The sequence below is a fragment of the Dioscorea cayenensis genome, chromosome 19, assembly GCF_009730915.1.
Source record: "Dioscorea cayenensis subsp. rotundata cultivar TDr96_F1 chromosome 19, TDr96_F1_v2_PseudoChromosome.rev07_lg8_w22 25.fasta, whole genome shotgun sequence".
Taxonomy (NCBI): domain Eukaryota; kingdom Viridiplantae; phylum Streptophyta; class Magnoliopsida; order Dioscoreales; family Dioscoreaceae; genus Dioscorea; species Dioscorea cayenensis.
In genome coordinates this window covers 24,069,438-24,087,056 of record NC_052489.1, presented here as the reverse complement: position 1 = coordinate 24,087,056, position 17,619 = coordinate 24,069,438, and the positions used below count along the sequence as shown (strand labels likewise).

The 17,619-nt window shown below is 37.0% G+C and overlaps 2 protein-coding genes and 1 non-coding gene across 6 annotated transcripts; all 3 read left to right on the top strand.

The window, feature by feature from the left end:
• Positions 1-86: 86 nt before the first annotated feature.
• TRNAL-CAG lies at positions 87-167 on the top strand. Its single transcript has one exon. It is a non-coding gene; the product is annotated as a tRNA-Leu (tRNA).
• A 3,009-nt stretch (positions 168-3,176) lies between these two features.
• LOC120283443 (probable serine/threonine-protein kinase WNK11) lies at positions 3,177-6,136 on the top strand. Of its 4 annotated transcripts, none has more exons than XM_039290134.1 (4): positions 3,177-3,260; positions 3,847-3,984; positions 4,084-4,628; positions 5,567-6,136. In XM_039290134.1, exons 3-4 carry the CDS (start codon positions 4,119-4,121, stop codon positions 6,041-6,043), a joined length of 987 nt encoding a protein of 328 aa, XP_039146068.1. In that variant the 5' UTR covers positions 3,177-3,260; positions 3,847-3,984; positions 4,084-4,118; the 3' UTR covers positions 6,044-6,136. The 4 variants fall into 4 exon arrangements, with proteins under 4 accessions (XP_039146068.1, XP_039146069.1, XP_039146066.1 ...); XM_039290135.1 differs by having other exon boundaries at positions 3,189-3,265; positions 4,091-4,628; XM_039290132.1 differs by having other exon boundaries at positions 3,189-3,265.
• An 8,315-nt stretch (positions 6,137-14,451) lies between these two features.
• Positions 14,452-16,825, top strand: LOC120250076 (G2/mitotic-specific cyclin S13-7-like). The gene is given in 10 exon segments (XM_039258837.1): positions 14,452-14,609; positions 14,702-14,810; positions 14,918-14,953; positions 15,043-15,112; positions 15,191-15,406; positions 15,499-15,627; positions 15,702-15,852; positions 15,855-16,108; positions 16,200-16,378; positions 16,459-16,825. Coding segments are annotated over 10 exon segments (1,344 nt in total). The 5' UTR covers positions 14,452-14,563; the 3' UTR covers positions 16,613-16,825.
• Positions 16,826-17,619: the final 794 nt, after the last annotated feature.

Genomic DNA, 17,619 nt, shown 5'->3' with positions numbered 1-17,619 from the left:
CAATTCTCGAGCACCCGTGTTTTCTCTATATATGAAATTATTAATTACATAAATTATAAAAATATTTTAATCTTTTTATCAAGTAAGTCAAGATGGCCGAGTTGGTCTAAGGCGCCAGTTTCAGGTACTGGTCCGAAAGGGCATGGGTTCGAATCCCATTCTTGACAAGATTTTTTTTATTTGGTAATTTATTGAAAGTTAATAAATTACTCTTGCCTTTATTTTATTTTATTTTTTTACTCTTTAATGTTCTAGCTCATCACAATGTTTTTTTACTCTTTAATGTTCTAGCTCATCACAATGTCTACAAATATCTGCTCACATGTTTCATGGCATCAAATGATTCACTGAATCTCATTGTTAATGTGCAGCAAAGCTCAAGAACAGTAACAATTTTAAATGGTACATCCCATCTTACTTGTATCAAATGGCATGATTTACTTTTACAACTATGATGCTCGCTCAAATTAATCTTGGTCACGGAAAAGCAGTAAAGCATCAAAATTCAGATCTAACTCCTTCCCTTATTTGAAGGGAAATAAGATCTTGTCAACTTTGCATTCACTGTATTTCTAGTTTATAAACATGCATTGCATGCAAAAGGGTTCTTTGGATCCTACTGTTTACTCACATGAAAATGAAAATTATTAATTCAATCAACAAATGCTATTTGAATTTGCCATTCAAGAAACATGTGACCATCTTCTTTCAAGATCTCGCTTGATTTTTCAGGGTCAAAAGAATGAATGGGAATTAACGTTGGAAATGGGATTAAGACTATTCTTTTAACAACTTGGTGAGAATTAAAAGCACCGGTCAATATTTGGATAGAGATTGTTGTATTTGTTTTGTTATATTTTTCTAAATAAAACAGAAGATTATTACCTATAAATCAGTAACCACGTGATGGAGAGTAATTCTTTCTCGTCTAATCTCCTTAACACAAAATATCTTATCCATATTTGAAACAATTATAAATTTCAGTTTGCTGAAAAATACAATCAGAGATATAATTTTAATTTTTTAGCATGTACTTTGTTTTTCTAGGTTTTTCAAATATTATCTTCCCATACTAAACATGCTATATATATATATATATATATAGATAGATATAGAAGGATGTTTTGGTCGGTTGTTTTGAAATATATTGAAGATTTTTATATTATATTTATAAATAAGAATAAACCATAATTTATAGAGAAAGAAAAAAGTAAAAAGAAAACAACATAGAAAGGAAATAACATAACATCGCTCTAAAAGTTTTAAAAATAAAAATAAAAGCAAAATAGGAATGAAACTACAATACATCCATAATCTATCCACTAACAAGTCTCTAATCTCTTCAATGGTTTGGGAGTTTGACTTGTTCGTTTTCTTTGTAATATTTCTTTAATTTAGTTTTTATGCGTGTGCATCTCAAGAACCAAATTCTGGATTTTTTTCGTTTTATAAAACTAACAAATATAAATAAATAAATAAATAAAATAAAATAAAATATAAATATTATACATATATATTTGTTAAAAGTTCATAGTCCAATGATATTGGTTTATTGTACGATTGTGAGTGTGAGCTTCTAACCCTCACTCCCATATCACTAAGGGCGTTCAATTCTTCGCGCTGAGTGAGGTTAGTTTCTTATTTATTAAAAAAAATTATGGTTAATTTATAATATAAATAAATAATAATGATGGTTAAAGGTATTTTTATAAACACATATGAGCATCTTTTCGATTTTTAATATATTATTCATAAATTTTATGATTGTTTAAAAAATTAAAAAGTTTTTATTTTTCAAATATGCCATCTCTTTTTAAATAGTAATATCTGTGGATTAAATTTTATATATATTCGACAAAGTTTATAGTTGTTTAGGAATCTAGTTTTGTAATATCATTATATCACCATTCAAATTTTATATATACCAAATCAGTAATATCAACTCATATTTTTGTAGGAACATCCGGTAAGATATCATCCAAACAGTTAAACTCCCTTTGGTGTTATCCCCAAAAAAACAAACACATGTTATAAATTAATTTTAGAAGATGATTATAAAAATAAAACACTGGATTTTATAGAAATCATGAAATCCATCAACTTAAACAAAAAAGAAACCATCTACCCACCATCAAATTAAGATCATGGATGTTGCTTCTCACCCATCCTCCCACTCACATAATGGTCCTTGAGTGGGTAGTATGAATCATGACAACTTACTAATTATAACAAATAAATTTTAAAAAAAAATTTTAAAAAAAGTTTAATTATTGTACCTGTAATTATGTATTTTCTGCTTTTTTTAATCCTTACAATATTTTTTGGATCATTCTAATTCTCAGTGTAGATGGATAAGTGTAAATTGCAAGGATTTAATTATACATAAAAATATTGCAGTGGACTAAAACAACCAACTGACCAAATATAAAAACTTAATTGTATCTAAAAATATTAGAATGATTAAAATGGTAGAAAATACACAATTATATGGACATGTCAATTAAACAAAAAAAACACAACAAATATCCTCTTTTCCATTAATTTATATTCAAAACCGTTTTACAAAATTTATACGTTTAATTCTAACAAAATAAAACAGATTTATTTATTTATTTACTAATTACCACAATAAAATTTAAAATTTTAAATAAACAAAAAAAAACTAGTTTAAACTTTTATTTTTACATTATCAAGAAGGCAAACACACACGTGGCTATTGGAGCCGTGTTAAATCCGAGTTTGACCCAAATATTAAATTGAGAAATATTTATTAAATTTCAACTCAAACTCGGAGTGAGTTTGCCGTCTTAACTTCTGGTTCATCTCTGAAACCAAATCACCACCGTCCGATCTAATCCTTATTTAAACGATCCAACGGTCCTGATCCCACATAAGACCACAGGTCAGGGTTCCCCGCCAAACACGGAGTCCAGTTTGAAAATCAATTGGATCTTACTAAACTCAGTTGATATAAACGTACCGTGAAACGCAATCCCACCCGTTCATTGTTCATTAAGATACGTGATCACAGCACGTGCGGTCAGGAATCGTTATCCTAAAAGCAATAGGAGCCAGTTGCCACCTGGAAGGTAAGTTAACCCTGGTTAGTGAATAAACCCAGGGGTCAGGTTAAGAGCGCTTCCTATAAATAGTGTGCCTTTTCTCAATCGACCATGGTTTAATTTCTCGCGAGTTCGTAGGTCATCGAGGAGTTCTTTCTAGCGCTTCGCCGTCTTCTTGCTGAGGGCTTCTGTGATCCAGTTCGGTAGAGCTTCTTATTTGATCCTGCTCTTCTTCATCTTCTTTTGTTCGTTTATTTTTGATTTTTTTGTTCTTTGTTGATGTGGATTTTGGTTTATCGATCGATTTCTGGGGTTTTATAGGGTTTGCGATGGATTTGTTCTATATCATGGTGTTGTTTTGGGATCTGATCGTTTTCTATACTTCAAATCCTTGTTTATAGTGTTTGCGATTAGATCTAGAGCTTTGATTTTCAATTTTCTTGAGAGACTAATTAGGGTTTTGTTTATATTGTTCAATCGGATTGATTTAGTTGCCTCATGTGTGTGTGTTTGTGTTTGTGTTGTTAATTTGGTATATCGTCATTATTTTGGATTGAATCTTTAGCTTTTTGTGAGGGTTTTAGTTCAATTGTTTGATAATCTCGTCTTATTATTATTTTTATCTGAATTGATATCTCATGTTCGAGCTGCTTTCTTCGGAGTTTTAGAGATTTTTTCGATTTGACGCTCTTGAGCGATTTTTGGGTTAAATTTCCAGAAAAAAAAAGGTATTTTTAGGGTTTCTAGCTTCTCACCTTTTGTCTTGTTTGTACCGCCATCGCAGCCTATTTCGATCTGAACGCGGTTTTCATGGCGGTAATCCAACAACACTTCAACAAATCCAGAACCTCTTACTTTCTAGTGATCTGTGCTTCGTCTATCTACATTTGATAAGCGAGAATAATTTCACAGGGATTTTCAGGTACGTTTTGTTTTCTCTTTCCCAAACCTCTGGGATTTCGTTCATTGACCCGTACAACTGACTCCCAGATCTTCTATCTAACAGTTTCTCAAAACCTAGGTCCCAGGTTTCCGGGCATTGACCGATTCCTTCCGATGCCGTGCATGGGGCCTAGCACTGAAGTGGATAGCGACTCTGAACCGTTTGTAGAGGTAGACCCCACCGGCCGCTACGGCCGCTACAGCGACCTCCTTGGTGCCGGAGCTGTTAAACGAGTCTACCGAGCCTTCGACCAGGAGGATGGCATCGAGGTGGCCTGGAACCAGGTCAGGCTCCGCGGTCTCCGTGGCAATGAGGAGATGCTCGACCGACTCTTCTCTGAGATCCGCCTTCTCCGGTCTCTCCGCCACAGCAACATCATCACTCTCTACAAAGTCTGGTCCTCGGATGACCATGGCGGCACCATTAATTTTATCACCGAAGTCTGCACTTCCGGCAACCTCAGGGAGTATCGGATGAAACACCGTCATGTGTCATTGAAGGCGCTCAAGAAGTGGTCCCTCCAGATTCTCTTGGGTTTGGAGTACCTGCACAACCATGAACCCTGCATTATCCACCGGGATCTCAATTGCAGCAACGTTTTCGTCAACGGCAACCTTGGCCAGGTACCCACTTCCAAACCTTTCTTGAACACGCGTCTCTGATTGCTATAATTCTATGAAACAGTTGTATTGCCGACAGGGTTGCTTTATTTCTGACCCCACTGATTAGTTTTTCGTGAATAGTTGGTGCGTGGAATAACAACGAAATTTTATCTAAATGACCAAATTATAGGGTAGTAACGCAGGTTTTTGTTTGAATGAGTATGTGATTTTGTCCACAAATACAATTTTTTTTTCTTTTGCTTAGTGAATTGGTAGTCTTTGAAGAATATAATACATTAAATAATTTAGTTTTATATAAAAATAAGTTAGTTTGATTGGAATCTACATAAATGAGTTTAGTTTACATAAACTATTAGCGATGGTATAATATTTAATATTTTCATCTTTGTTGAGTGGATTGGGATTAAAGATAAAGTTGACTCGCTTAAATTTAATATACTTCTATATCCAGGCTTTGCCCATCCAAATATTTTAGCATATTTATTCCTGTAGATGTACAGCAGTAGTTCGTTGAATGTTTATATTTTGACACCAATTGAATCAGAAATCGTGGATTAATTAATTCTTTTGTTAAATATTTTATGATTGAAAGCAATGTGTAGCTTTATGAAGAAAGTGCCCCGCGGACGTATTTGGATCTAGTTCCCAGGGATGGGGTGTTTCCCCTATCCTGAAAAGCCGTGCAGTGCACTACTTCATGGGTCGCTTTAAAAAAAGACCGCTTTGCGTGTACACAATAGCTGCATCTTTTTCTTTATTTTTTTTTCATGTTTCTCAAACTGTTTCCTAAGAAGAAGAAAAAAAAAAAAGCTCTTTATCGCCGTGTCAGACTGTCTGGTCATTTTCATTGTCACAAGATGCTGGTGTGGCTTTTAATTACTCGGCGTTCATTCATGCATCACAACAGAAATTCACGGTATAAATAAATTTTGTTACAGGTGAAGATCGGAGACCTGGGTATGGCGGCCATAGTGGAAAGAGACCATGTGGCACACTCGTTACTAGGCACCCCAGAGTTCATGGCTCCAGAGCTATACGAAGAAGAGTACACTGAACAAGTCGACATCTACGCTTTCGGTCTGTGTGTGCTGGAACTAGTCACCCTGGAACTCCCATACAGCGAATGTGATTCCGTTGCCAAGATCTACCGCAAAGTCTCTGCTGGCATTCGCCCAGCAGCACTGGGCAAAGTCCGTGATTCGGAGGTGAAAGCCTTCATCGAACGCTGCCTCGGCAAACCCCGTGCTCGGCCATCCGCCACCGAACTCCTGAAAGACCCCTTCTTCTTCGGCCTTGATGATGTCCCACCCGAACTATCACCTCCACCGACTCCAGATTCTGCAAATCCTGAAAGCCTATCGCTCTCGTGCTCGGAGGAGTCTTCTCCTGACATCGCTTCTCTCAGCTTGCAGTGAGTGAACACTCGGTTGACAGACCATGCTGAATCCGCATAATTGTTTGGAACTGACATAATGCGTGCTGTGTGGTGTGTGGGTGTTTGTTTGTTTGTTTTTCTCCCTTATGTTCTCTTATGGTGGTATTGCTACTGATGATGATGAAAAAAAAAAATCAGCAGGTTCTTTCATTTGTTTATGTCCATAATGTAGTTGGTCGTTGTGATTCAACTGGATAAATTCGTAAATAATTGTTTTTTTCTTTTTTGTCAAGCTCAAGCTTTGCGTTTGTTTAAGCAGCGGGCAAACCATGCACTGAAAGTTGTACAAGACTTTGATTAAATTGATGTAAGTATTATTATTATATTATTATTTGGATCTGGTCAACCAAGAACCAAATCAAGTCACCCTTACCTGGTGGAGGATACATGTATATATATATATATATACATAACAAGTCGGACAACTCTTGTCGTATTCCAAAAGTCAGACCAAATTCACAAGCAAGTGAAGCAACCAACATATGCCATTCATTGAATTCCCGCTCTTTCTTCCCGGCTCTCTTTTCTCCATGATCCCCATGGCCATGAGAGAGAGAGAGAGAACCTGTCAAAGAGAAACAAAAATTTGCCAGTCTGGGCATTGTTTGCTTATAATTAAGAAACATATACCATCCAACTCTGTAAGGAAGGTCATTGCCTTTGTGGAGCATTCTCCGATCAGTAAACATCAAAAGAATATATCTTTGGTGTTTAATTCTTCATGATTGAGCTCAATATTATACATGATATGATTAAAATCATGAAATCCTCCTTTTCATGTGATGCTTTGACCTGTGCATATAGTTTTCTCTCTGCCGGAATATGTATATATACCTTCAATTGCATTTGTTCTAACACTTTACACCTGATCTTTGATACGTCTGTTGATGATTTGGTAGAAGTGTTTGGATTATATTGCTACTCCTTTCTTTTCCATGCGTTTCTTCTGACTTTTGCATTATAATAAAGTTTTATTGCTGTTTCTACTTGTTGTTGGGTGCTGAGCTATTTAACGGGGCGGTGAATAAGTGGGTCCTGAGCCCATCAAAGTAAAATAATAAGAATAATAATAATAATAATAATAAATTAAAAAAATAAAAAAACTATGCCAACATTGGGAGGGGAAGATAATTAAAATAACGTGAGACAGGGTAAAAGCGAAGACAAAAAAAATAGAAAAAAATAAGGAAGAGTGAAAGAGATGAGGATATGAGCTGGTGCATGATGATCGGATGGTAAAAACCGTAAAATAGTGTTAGATTTTACTCAAATTTTAAGTGATGAATTCTTACAAGAATTTTTTTTTTTAAAAAAAAAGTGGATAAATCACTCATATTAGAAAAGATAAAAGGTACAAAAAATCTATTAGATGTGGAAAACACAAACAGTCCTACAAGAAATTTTGCTTGTCTATTGGGTAAAATTTTTTATTTGAATTTTTTTTTTATGTTATGTTGGTATCAATCCTTAATGATGATTGACCTTATTGTATTTTTTTTGATGATGTATTGTTACTGTTGTGATTGTGAATTTTTTTTTTAATTTTATTTATTAAGATGGATAAATTATTTTAGCTTATGTTATAATTGTGAATTTTATGTTATGTCTAAAGAGAATTTTTATTATCCCGTTGTTGATATGATAAAAAAAAGTTTAAATGATCCAAAGATTATGAATTTTTTATCCCTCAATTGAAGGGGTTTTTTACACTAAAAATTATGTCTTATATTTTTAGTTAATTATTTGTTTGGCATCCCATTTTAGCTTACAAAAACAAATTGTTTGCAATTGTTTGATTGTACTGTTGATCCATGAGTTACACAGGACCGTAAATAGTCCTATAAATGCTAAATAGTACTACACCCTTGAACAGTACTTTTATATGTTACTGTGAACACTGAACAGCAACCTCTTGTGTTTAACCCCTCATGAATTGCGTGGCAATCTCAACACTCTTGTATCCATGATTTTGAGCAATTGATTTTTAGCTTTACATGATTTTGGTAGCCTTCCATTTCTCAATTTCAGTTTGTGTTTGTTTTAATTTTTTTTTTGTGACTGTTATATTTCTGTTGTTACCCTGGTTAGTGTTTAGGATCGGCCTGTCAAAGTTCAGTATCCAAAAGGATACAGTTTCAGTAACTAGGAAGAGACTAAGTTCAAGGGTAGAGGAAAAGTGATTTTTTTTCTTCTTCTTCTTTTTTCATTGGGCTAGACCAAATCAATTAAAAGGTTTACAAAAAGTTTCTCATCATGACATTTTAGTTCCAAGACAAAACAACGTTAATAAACCTAGTTCTATAAAGACAATCACAAAGCTGAGTGTTCATTGGGCTGCAGTGACGGCATGAGATCTCCCATCTCCTTTAATGCTGAGTAGCTCCTTTAATGCTGAGTGGAGAAGCATCCATGCTATTGGTTTGTTGACAAGTCAACCTGCCTTTTTCTTCTTCATATTGCGTCCATTGTATTGTTGACCAGTCAGCCTTTTCAAAGCCAGTTTCAAGCACCTTGCAACACCCTTCCTTGCTTGAAACCTCTTCAACTCCCAACTGTGTTCTCAGATAATTATGCTTCCTCACTGGCAGAGATTTTGTGAGAATATCAGCCTTCTGATCTTCGGATTTGCAATATTTTAACACGATTGAACCATCAGCAACTAAGCCACGAATAAAATGAAAACAAATGTCGATATGCTTTATCCTCCCATGGTGTGCCGGGTTCTTTGCAATTTCAATAGCAGACCTGTTATCACACCACACTTCAACTGCTTCATTACCCTTCATTCCATAGTCCTCCAGCATTCTTTTCCACCAGATTCCTTGACATGTTGCAGCAGTGACAGTAACATATTCAGCTTCGGTTGTGCTTAGAGCTGTCACCTCTTGCTTCTTGGAACTCCATGAGATGGCCCCTGAACCAAGATCAAAAACCATCCTCGAAGTGCTGCGTCTGTCATCTATCGAGCCTCCCCAATCACTGTCACTGTAACCTCTTAGCTTCCACTCCTAACTTCAGTATACTTTATTCCAAAGTTGGTTGTCCCTGTTATAATCTCAGCAGCTGCTTTGCAGCCCCGAGATGCGATATGGTAGGTTTGCTGACAAACTTTGAGAGTAAGTTCACAGTGAAGGCAATGTCAGGATGTGTGTGTGTTAGATACAACAGCCTTCCAATCAAGGTTCTGTAAACTTTTGAATTAGCATCTCCTGAATTATCATTGCTTTGGAGTTTCTCACTGCATTTCATAGGTATGCAAACCGGGTTACAATCTTGCATCTGAAACAGCTTCAACGTCTCCTCCGCATATCTTCTTTAAGTAATGAATATTTCCTTTTGATTTTGTTTCACTTCCAATCCTAGAAAGTAATTTAACAACCCCAAATCTGTCATCTCAAAACAGTCCTTCATTTCTTGCTTAAAGCTCTCCACCATTGCTTGAGATGACCACAAATAAATAATATCATCCACGTAGATGCTTACCAAAAGTAGGTTCCCATCTCCATCACTCCTTTTATATAGAGTATGTTCATTTTCACTTCTAATGAACCCTTTGCTCTGAAAATACCTGTCAATTTTTGAGTACCAAGCTCTAGGAGCTTGTCTCAGACCATACAAGGCTTTTCTCAACTTGAGCACCTTGTTCTCTTCTCCCTCCTTCTCATAACCAGTTGGCTGTTCAACGTATACCTCTTCAAGTATTCCCCCATTCAAAAATGCTGACTTGATATCAAATTGATAAACCGGCCACCCTTGTTGAACTACCACAGCGAGGAGAAGACGTACGGTCTCCATCCTAGCCACTGGTGCATAGATTTCATGGAAATCAACCCCTGCTTGTTGAGTGTAGCCCTTTGCGACCAAGCGGGCCTTGTGTCTTTGAACTCTTCCATCTGAGAGATACTTGGTCTTATACACCCATTTTAGCTGCACAACATTCTTGTCATGAGAGAGATCAATCAATTCCCATGTGCCATTTCGTTCTATTGCATCCATCTCCTCTCTCATTACTTCTCTCCACACCTCAGTCTTCACTGCTTCTTCATATGTGGTTGGGTCACAGACATTTAGAGCAAATGTGCACCTCTCATAGATATCCTTCAACAATTTCACCTTTCTTACTGGTGATTCTCCAACTTGATCAACATCATGATCAATGTCATGTCCTGCCTCTCCTTCTGTATTAACTGCATCATCTTCACCAATTTGAATTGTTGGAGATGAACTGAGACTCGGGCAAACGTCTTCACTTGAGCACCATGCGTCTGCAGCTGAGTCTTCATAGAGAATCCGTGGAGAATGCCCAGTCTTTAAACTAGAATTCCAATCCAACCTGCACCTTCGTTAAATATTACATCTCTACTAATAATGACCTTAGATGTAATGGGATTGTATAGCCGATATGCCTTAGAATCCAGGCAATAACCAATGAGCACACATCTTTCAGATTTTGTATCTAACTTTTGCAGTTTATTTGAGGGAATTAAAACATAAGCTATGCATCCAAAAACCCTGAGATGACTCACCTTGGGTTTGCAATTATGCCAAGCTTCGTATGGTGTCAAGTTTCTCAGAGCACTAGTAGGTGATAAGTTGATGAGATGCACAGCTGTGTTCACTGCTTCTCCCCAAAAACAATTTGGCAACCTTCTCTCCTTCATCAAAGCTCTGGCCATGTTCATAATGGTTCTGCTCTTTCTCTCCGAGACGCCATTCTGTTGTGGTGAATATGGAGCAGTGAGCTGCTTGATGACACCGCAATCCTTACAGAAGGAATGAAGTCATTTCCGGTGAATTCTCCTCCTCTATCCGTGCGCAACACCTTGATCTTCAAACCAGAATGAGTTTCCACCATCTGTTTGAATGTTATGAAAGTTTGTAGAGCCTCTGACTTTTGTTTCATACAATAGATCCAACACATCCTGGTGTAATCATCAACAAACAACAAGTAATACTTGTTGCCGCCCAGAGAACTCGTCTGCATAGGCCACAGATGTCAGCGTGAATCAGTTGTAGAGGAACAGGAGCACTTCCCCCAGTTTTTGCTTGAAAAGATTTCCTCACTTGCTTCTCCATGGCACATGTTTCACATTGATTCATCTTGCCAATGTTTCCAAGCCCCAACACCAATTCACTACTCTTCATACTCCTTAATGCATCAAAGTTCAAGTGGCTAAGCCTGAGATGCCATAATCTTGTTGTTTCCTTCACAGTCATTGCAACATTTGCATGCCCCACGTCTGAAACATTGAGTGGATACATGTTGTTTCTTATCCTGATTATCCTCGCCATTATGTCACCGCTTTTATCACTACGAATCACACACCCACTTCTTGCAAATGTCAGTGAGTACCCGGTGTCTGCGAGCTGGACAACACTCAGGAGATTGTGTGCCAACCCCGGGACATACTGTACACCATGCAATAGCTTGGTCCTTCCACCAGATGCAGCGAGTGATACTGTTCCTCTCCCTTGAACAACCATCTCCTTATTATCTCCCAGCCTTACATTGATCTTCTAGGTTTCATCAAGGTTTGATAACAACTCCCTTGCACCGGTCATGTGATTGGAGCACCCACTGTCCAACAACCACACCGATGTGACCTTCTCACCCTCTTCACACACAGCCATAAATAGATTGCTTACATCTTTCTCCTCAGCGACCATTGTAGCTTCCTTTTCTGTGTTCTTGTCTTTATACCAACAGTCCATCTTCATGAGGCCAAACTTCTTGCATATATGACATTGTATGTTCCCTTTGTAACTCCTTTATTCACCTTGTTGTTGACGATTCTCACTCGATCGACCTCTTCCTCTGAATCTCCCTCGAGAGCATCCTCTTCTTCGACCTCTTGAAGCAAACTTTTCTTTGTCTTTGCTTCCTGTCGCTTCACCCTTGACATGAAATGCTTTCTCTTTCTTCTCGGACTGGTCATCAGCTTGTCTCAGCAACCTAGCTTCGTGAGCAAGCAGCAAACCACTCACATCTTCCATTGTGAGCTTGGTGAGGTCCTTGGACTCCTCAATGGCAGTCACGATATGGTTAAATTTAGGTCCTAAGCTCCTTAACAGCTTCCCAACAACCATAGCTTCTAAGATAGTGTCTCCCAAGCTCTTCATTTGATTTGCCACCTCTTGAACCCTTGTAATGTAGCTCTAAACTCCTTCATTCTCTTTTATTCTGAGATTCTCAAAGTCCTGTCTCAGTGTTTGAAGCCACCACCTTCGGGTTCCCTTGAACGACCTTCTTCAACGCAACCCATGCCTCAGTGGTTGTGTTCGCTAAAGCGATGTGTGCAAGAATGGGCCGTGAGATAGCTTGCTGTATGAAGAACAACTCCTTGGCATCCTTCTTCCTGTTCTCTCTCACTTTGGCTTCATCTTCCTTCTCTGAAAAACCCTTCTCCACAAGCTCCCATAGATCTTGTGATCTGAATAGAGTCTTTATCATGAGACACCAAAGGTCATAGTCTTCCCCATCAAAGATGGGCATAGCTGGTCCTGAAATCCCTCCTGCTGGATGCCATGGATGTTTGACAAAGAACCAGCTCTGATGCCACTGTTCAGGATCGCCCTGTCAAAGTTCAGTATCCAAAAGGATACAGTTTCAGTAACCAGGAAGAGACTAAGTTCAAGGATAGAGGAAAAGTGATTTTTTTTTTCTTTTTTTTTTCATTGGGCTAGACCAAATCAATTAAAAGGTTTACAAAAAGTTTCTCATCATGACATTTTAGTTCCAAGACAAAACAACATTAATAAACCTAGTACTATAAAGACAATCACAAAGCTGAGTGTTCATTGGGCTGTAGTGACGGCATGAGATCTTCCATCTCCTTTAATGCTGAGTAGCTCCTTTAATGCTGAGTGGAGAAGCATCCATGCTATTGGTTTGTTGACAAGTCAGCCTACCTTTTTCTTCTTCATATTGCGTCCATTGTATTGCTGACCAGTCAGCCTCTTCAAAGCCAGTTTCAAGCACCTTGCAACAGTTAGAAGTCAAAATATGGATTGTTGGATCATGTCATTCAATTGCTCATTGTATAAAAAAATAAAATAAAATAAAAAAAGCCTTTCTTTGCTCTTTCTTTTATTGCGGTGCGATAAAAGAACTTCAATCTATATGGAGAATTTGTCTCAGAATATGAGTATGATCTATTTTCAAGTGATTATTTTCACAAGTGCATTGGGTTGTCTGTGTTCCGTTAGATATTGTCTTTCTTTCTATTCATGTTTAGTTTCTGCTCACTTGTTACTTTTCAATTTCTCTTCCTTAATTGTAACCTTATGTATTTCTCTTTATCCTATTGTATATTTAAGCTGTGGTTTATCCTGGAAAACAACAGCAACAAACTAATAAGAAACTTCAGGCATCCACACCTATTACAGAACACCATCAGTTGTTTGCAATTCCATCTCTTCACAGGTTACAATTGATGCAACAAACTAACAAGAAGCCTCATTTCATTCCAACCTTCTTGTTCATAGTTTTTCAATCATGTTTAATCTTCTGATTATTAGCGTGAATCAGAATAGTTAAAAAAAAAAAAAACATTTTTTCTATCTGTATCTAGTTATTGTACATTTATGGCAAAGAAATTAGAAATTCTCCCACTTTATATATTTTCCTGTGTAGTTTAATATGAAAAGAAACACTTTTTAATATATATATATTATAAAATAGAAAATAGATATATCACAATTTATTAAAAAAATATTAAATAAAATGATGAGTATAAAATAATAAAAAATATGAGAAAAAACAATAAAAATGAGACTAAAACAAAAAAATAAAACTATATCCATTAGAGGTGAAGTAATATTATAGGGAGAAAATAAAAAGAAGTAAACAAGTGGAGAATCACTCTGGGAGTTGGGTTGCCCTCTAGGGGTAGATAAGAGTGATCCTGTAAAAAATAAAAATCAGTCTTCCTTTGATAATCAAGAGAGAGTCTTCTAGTATTTATTTATTTATTTATTTTTTTTGTGTTTGGAGCTATATTTATTCAAATAATAAGTATATAATTAATTTTATAAATAATCAAAGAATACTCCAATGATATAGAAGAAAAAAAAAATGATTATTCCATTATATTGGATCCAAATAGACCAATAGATCCCTTGGATTGTTACTATTTAAAAATCATACTGACTTAAAAAAGAATAAATATTGAAAGTAAATAGTAGTGAATGTCTAAGTTTGTAAATCATCCAACGGCTGCAGAAAGGCCAACAGCCTCAGATTCATCATAGCCGTCAATCTCAATTACTCGGACCGTTGTGATCTCGCAGCAATTTGACCGTTGGAGGCATCCTCTCAATCAAAGAACCCGAACAACCCATGCTTTCCTTTTTTTATTTATTTGTATCTTGTAAAAAACCAAAGCTATAGAGAAGAAGAAGAAGAAGGAGGAGGAGGGAAGAAGAGTAGGTGTCCATTGCTTCTTCTTCTCTTCTTTTGGGAGTCGTCAAGGATCATTCGGACATTGTTGGAGAAGTGGACATGGCTACAAGGCATCATCAGGCTGTGGTTTCACAACAACAGAGAGGTATAACAACTTCAAAGCCTTCTTTTTTCCTATTGATCTTGGATTCTTAGCATTGTTCTTGAATTTCTTTTGTTGTTGTTTTGGATTTTTAGGAGATGCAGTGCGTGCCGGGAAGCAGAAAGTGGTGGCAGGAGCCGATGGGAGGAACAGGCAGGCTCTTGGAGATATTGGCAATCTTGTGAACCTTAGAGGACCAGATGGGTAAGAAAGAATGCTTAGGATTTCTCAGGATTCAGTTCATAACTTTTGGTTCATCTTTTTTGATGTGATTCTTTATGGTTATTTTTTATTTTATTTTATTTTTTCAGAAAACCAGTCCATGAGATCAATCGTCCAGTGACCAGGTCTGCTTATAATGTCCTACTCTTCTTGTTCATCTCTTTTCTGATTCTGCTTTGATCTTATATATATGTATGTATTTGTTTTTTATCAGAAGTTTTGGTGCTCAGCTCCTTGCTAATGCACCAGTAGCAGCAGCAGCAGCAGCAGCAGCAGCTAATAAGGTACATCTTTGGGTTTATAGATATTCCAGTGATTGAAATGTTCAGTGATTGTATCTTCTTGCATCTTGAAATTTTCAGAAGCCAGTTGCTGTTGATGTATCAGTGGCAAAGGATGGTGTGAAAGCAGCGAAACAGAAACAGACTATGATGCCAAGCAAACCAGAGGCTGTTGTCATTACTATCAGCCCTGACACTGAAGAAGAAACAGGGCATGCTGCTCCGAAGAGTTCTCACCGTAAGTCATCAATGAAGAAAGTTCAGACCTTTACCTCAGTGCTCACTGCCAGAAGCAAGGTAAAAAAAAAAGAAAGAACCATTCTTTTTCCCTTGTTCATTTGATCAGGGATCCATTTCTGGAGATTCATTTCATAATTAAATTATTTCAGGTTGCATGTGGAGTTGCTGACAAGCCAAATAGTCAGAAAATTCAAGACATTGATGCATTGGATGCTGATGATCAATTGGCTGTTGTTGATTATGTTGAAGATATCTACAAGTTTTACAAACATTCTGAGGTATACATTTTTATAATGAAATTGCTATTTGTATCTCCAATGTCACTAAATCTTTTGATATGTGTTTGTCTCAGAGCTCCTACAGGCCAGACAACTATATTGAGTCACAGCTTGAGATCAATGCAAAGATGAGAGCTATCCTTGCAGACTGGTTGATTGAAGTGCACCACAAGTTTGAGCTTATGCCTGAGACTTTATACCTCACATTCTACATTGTAGATCGGTACTCTCGATGGCGTGCATCCTCAGGAAGGAGTTACAGCTTGTTGGTGTGAGCTCAATGCTCATTGCCTGCAAATATGAAGAGATATGGGCTCCTGAGGTCAATGACTTCATCTGCATTTCAGACATGGCATACACCAGAGAAGATATACTGGCCACGGAGAAGGAAATCCTCAATAAACTTGAATGGAACTTAACTGTTCCTACTCCTTATGTTTTTCTTGTCCGTTTTCTGAAGGCTTCTCAATGTGATGAAGAGGTGAAATCCACACTGAAGCATGCAACAACACAACTTTCATTTTATCCGACTCTTTGATTTAGTTTACTTGTGTTTGAATCTTTGAATGCAGATGGAGAACATGGTGTTCTTCTTTGCAGAATTGGCAATGTTGCACTATTCTATGATCAAGTACTGTCCTTCCATGCTTGCTGCTTCAGCTGTCTACGCTGCTCGGTGCACACTCAAGAAGAGTCCTGTTTGGAGTGAGACACTCAAAAGCCATACTGGATTCTTTGAACCAGAATTACAGTATGTATTCTGTTGTTGTTTCGCCTTCAAATCGATCATTTGTTCTCATGTTTGGCTCACTGAACTTGTTATATTAACAGGGAATGCACAAAGATGTTGGTGAATTTTCATTCATTGTCAGCAGAGAGCAAACTGAAGGTGGTGCATAACAAGTACTCATCCTCTCAACGTTGTGCAGTTGCACTGAAGCTTTCAGTCACAAAGATGTTTGAGGGATTGAAACTTTCAGATTGATGATGCTGGTGTTGTGGCTAAGATCTTCATTCAACTTCACTTTTATTGTTTGTCAATCATCAGTTGTTTGATGATTTTAGTTTTGGTTACTTAGACCTGTGTCATCAGGAGTTGTTGTATCACTTATCAGTTTAATTGGTACTAATAGCGGTAGTTATTTGTATTTAGTACTAGTTGAAATATCTGAATTTTTTCTAGTGTTGTGAATGGAATTAATTTCATAATGCAGCTTCACTTATTCTTTAAGATTTCTATATATTATTTTAATAATGCTTAATTTCCTGATTTTATATTATTTATTTATTTAAGAAGAAGCTACAACTCGAGCTATATTGTCAAAAATTACAATAACACCAAATACTAACTTGAGTCAAAAGCCAGCACTTGTCACTGACCTTTGTGCTTGTTTTTTTGGAAGGAGCAAAGCTCAAAACCAAAACTAAAAAGAAAAATGTCTTCCAACGCACAAGTCTTCAAGCCAGTGGGGACGGTCGAGCCCTTGAAAGAATAACGAGAGATGAGTGCTAGTTCTGCCGAAGTTTGCCAACGCATCCGCAATTTCATTCTCCTCCCTGGGAATAGTTTCGATGAAAAGATGGGGAAAGGAGCCCAGATTCTTCTTAAGCATGAGGTATTCCTCTTTGATATGTCAAGCCGTACAAATGTTGAAATTCTTGAGAAGCTGAGCAACACCAGCACAGTCACAATAGAGGGAAGAAGGAAGCCATCCATTCGTTATACAAAGTTGCAGAGCAAGGTTGATGGCAGTGAACTCGGCCATGATGGGGGAGGAGGCGACAACTACATTGGCACCTGCAAGCAAAATGCAGTTCAAATTAGATATGATTATAAACCCTAGGCCCGCAGCTTGGGATTCCAAACACCACGAAGCATCAGTGAAGATAGCTATGGATTTGTTCAAATGAAAAGTTCTAGGTAACTCCCTGATTATGGATGTTGAAAGATTATTGCATAGATTCCAGGCGTTCGGAACAATAGAACTGAAG

What these genes read in the sequence shown, in the direction of transcription:
- LOC120283443 (XM_039290134.1), top strand. Translation starts at nt 4,119, where the DNA reads ATGCCGTGCATGGGGCCTAGCACTGAAGTGGATAGCGACTCTGAACCG. An exon ending in TCAACGGCAACCTTGGCCAG is followed by an intron (nt 4,629 to 5,566) that starts GTACCCACTTCC and finishes ATTTTGTTACAG; the next exon opens with GTGAAGATCGGAGACCTGGG.